Source organism: Octopus sinensis, linkage group LG3 (assembly GCF_006345805.1).
Source record: "Octopus sinensis linkage group LG3, ASM634580v1, whole genome shotgun sequence".
Taxonomy (NCBI): Eukaryota; Metazoa; Mollusca; class Cephalopoda; order Octopoda; family Octopodidae; genus Octopus; species Octopus sinensis.
The window spans coordinates 42,063,594-42,066,117 of NC_042999.1; the positions used below are offsets into that span (position 1 = coordinate 42,063,594).

The following is a 2,524-nucleotide window of genomic DNA, read 5'->3' on the forward strand; positions in this document are numbered from 1 at the left end:
TTAGATATTCTTAATTAACTTAATTACCTTTCCTTGTGCTATATAATATACGGTAATGTGAATCATTCTTAACAAGATGAAATGTATGGAACCAGCTCAAAGGTCATTACTTAAATAATAAATGAAGCAATAAATTAGTTTGAACAAGGCAGAGAATGGTTTAGAAGGAATTTAGTCTTTTACATTGACCTCAGTGTTCAACTGGTATTTATTTTGACGAACCCGGTGGAATTTGAACTTGGAACATAAATACAGACAGAATACTGTGAAGTAATTTGTTGGGTGTGCTTACGCTTTTCCTGGCTAATGCCTTTTCAAGTGACAAAATAAGGATATGATTTAAGTTGTCAGCATGAGAAAACATTAGGCAGAGCAAGGAACTTCCTAACATTGCGAAGTTTGCTTTCTCTGCGCTTTTCATAAATAATATACATCATTTAGTATTGGCTTCAAGTTTTAGCACGAAGGCAACAAGTTCGGGAAAGGGGAAAGGTCGATCACATCGATCCCAATACTTAAGTGGTACTTAGTTTATCAACCCTTGATTTATGGAAGGCAATTTCAACCTAGGCAGAACATAAGGACGATCGAAATACCGCTAACCATTTTTCCCTGAATGGTAACGATTCTGCCAGCTCACCGCCTTATGTACACATCTTTTAATATTAATACTGTTAAGAAGGCGACAGGCTGGCAGCAGTGGTGCACCTAGCTCAAGTGATGCCAGGGGTAGATGTATATTTGGCCGCCCCTTAAAAGATCTAATAATACTTCAAAAATCAAAAATGCAATAATACAGGTATATATATATGTAAAATAAGAAGACAAAGTGTAGTAACCATTTATTTCCCTCAAATTTATTGTTATTATATTTAGATACAAAAAATAATAGGAAAATATATTAAAGAATTGCAGATGAATGAATTACAAAAATAAACGATTTACAAATTGATTTTACGTGCCTTCTCTTCGCGAAATCTTGAATGACTTCATCAAAATTAATTTTGTCCGTAAGGTTGCGCTCTATGTATAGTATTGCCAAATCAGTCAACCTTGTTTGACCTATTGTTGACCTGTGGTGGTTCTTGGTGAGCTTAAGTTTAGAAAAGGACCGTTTGCAGCTAGCAACACTAATGGCACGAGTTAGGAAGACTCTTAAAAGTAGTACAGTATTTGGCAATGAATCAATAAGAGTATATTACTGAATAAACTGAAGAATTTGCAAAGCCCTTCTATGTCTTCAAGGTCAGCAGCAGCTAAAAACTTTTTCAGTCTTGCCCTTTCAACCAGAAAGTAGAGAAGTTTTCAAGGTTGATAGTTGATTGGCACACTGTAGCAACTCCAAACCTTTCGTTTGGAGGTACTTTATTTTCAGGAAGTATATCTCTCCAAAGGCCATAAGATGACATGAAAGAAAATGACAGCATCGCCTGAAGAATTAAATCTGCAATAGATCTCGAAGTTGCATTTTCTGCATCTTCCATCAACTGTTCTAGCGCTGCGATGATTTCCGTGAATTTTGTATATACAACTTTCACCGCATCTTCTCGACTACACCACCTTGTTTCCCCAGCCCGTTTGATAATTGCACCAGATATCTCAATCAAGATATCCACCGATGGATGGGTTGAGGCTGAGAAGAATGAACATAAACGGTCCAATGTGCCAAAATATGTAACTGAATCTGCACCCACTGAAGATGCATGCGCAGCTGCTAAATTCAGAGAGTGATTTGTGCATGGCACAAATACAATCTCTGGATTAACTTCTGTGATGCGCGCTTGAATACCGGCTCGATGGCTTGCTATTACTGCCGCGTTGTCAAATGCCTGTCCACAACAGTATTGAATGTTAATGCCGTTCATTTCTAATTGTTTTAGAATCATTGATGTAATTTGCTTAGCAGTTTTGGCATTCGTGTCAATAAAACGAAAAAAAGGACTCTTCTACTTTTACTTCTTTCACATCTATTTCAACATAACGTAGCACCTGAGAAATTTGGTCAATATGAGAAATGTCTGGAGTACAATAAAAAATAATGCAATAGTATTTACTCAGTTTCACTTCATCGATAACTTTCTTTCCCACTTGATCTCCCACAACTTTCACAAATTCATTCTGAATTTTTGGTGAGAAATAGGAAGTTGTAAACTTATTAATTTTTACTTCCACCAAATGTTCACGTAGCCTTGGGCCAAATTTTCCAATCAGTTGAATAAGCTCCAGAAAATTTCCTTTATTTTCATTTGCCTTCTTAACCCGAATGTGTTTTCTATGACCTCGTAAAGCTAGGTTTTGCTTAGCAAGAAATATGATTATGTCCAAGAATCTAATCAGAATTTGCTTCCATTAGTTTGCTTCATTTTCAACAAAAGTTTCTTGTTCTTTGTCTATTACCTTGCCTTTTGCCTTTGGAAAGGCGAATTTCTAGCTCTTTTCACCGAGTGAACGCATTCTCATTCGCAGGGCTAGCAAAACATTGAGCTAACACTTGAAAATAGCTTACAACAAAAACAAAACATGA

The 2,524-nt window shown here is 36.3% G+C and overlaps 1 protein-coding gene across 1 annotated transcript; it reads right to left on the reverse strand.

The window, feature by feature from the left end:
• Positions 1 to 1,268: 1,268 nt before the first annotated feature.
• On the reverse strand, positions 1,269 to 1,886 carry LOC115209439 (52 kDa repressor of the inhibitor of the protein kinase-like). The gene has a single exon (XM_029777864.1). The coding sequence runs from the start codon at positions 1,884 to 1,886 to the stop codon at positions 1,269 to 1,271; it is 618 nt and encodes a 205-aa protein (XP_029633724.1).
• Between the last annotated feature and the right edge of the window lie 638 nt (positions 1,887 to 2,524).

What these genes read in the sequence shown, in the direction of transcription:
- LOC115209439 (XM_029777864.1), bottom strand. Translation starts at nt 1,886, where the DNA reads ATGATTCTAAAACAATTAGAAATGAACGGCATTAACATTCAATACTGT.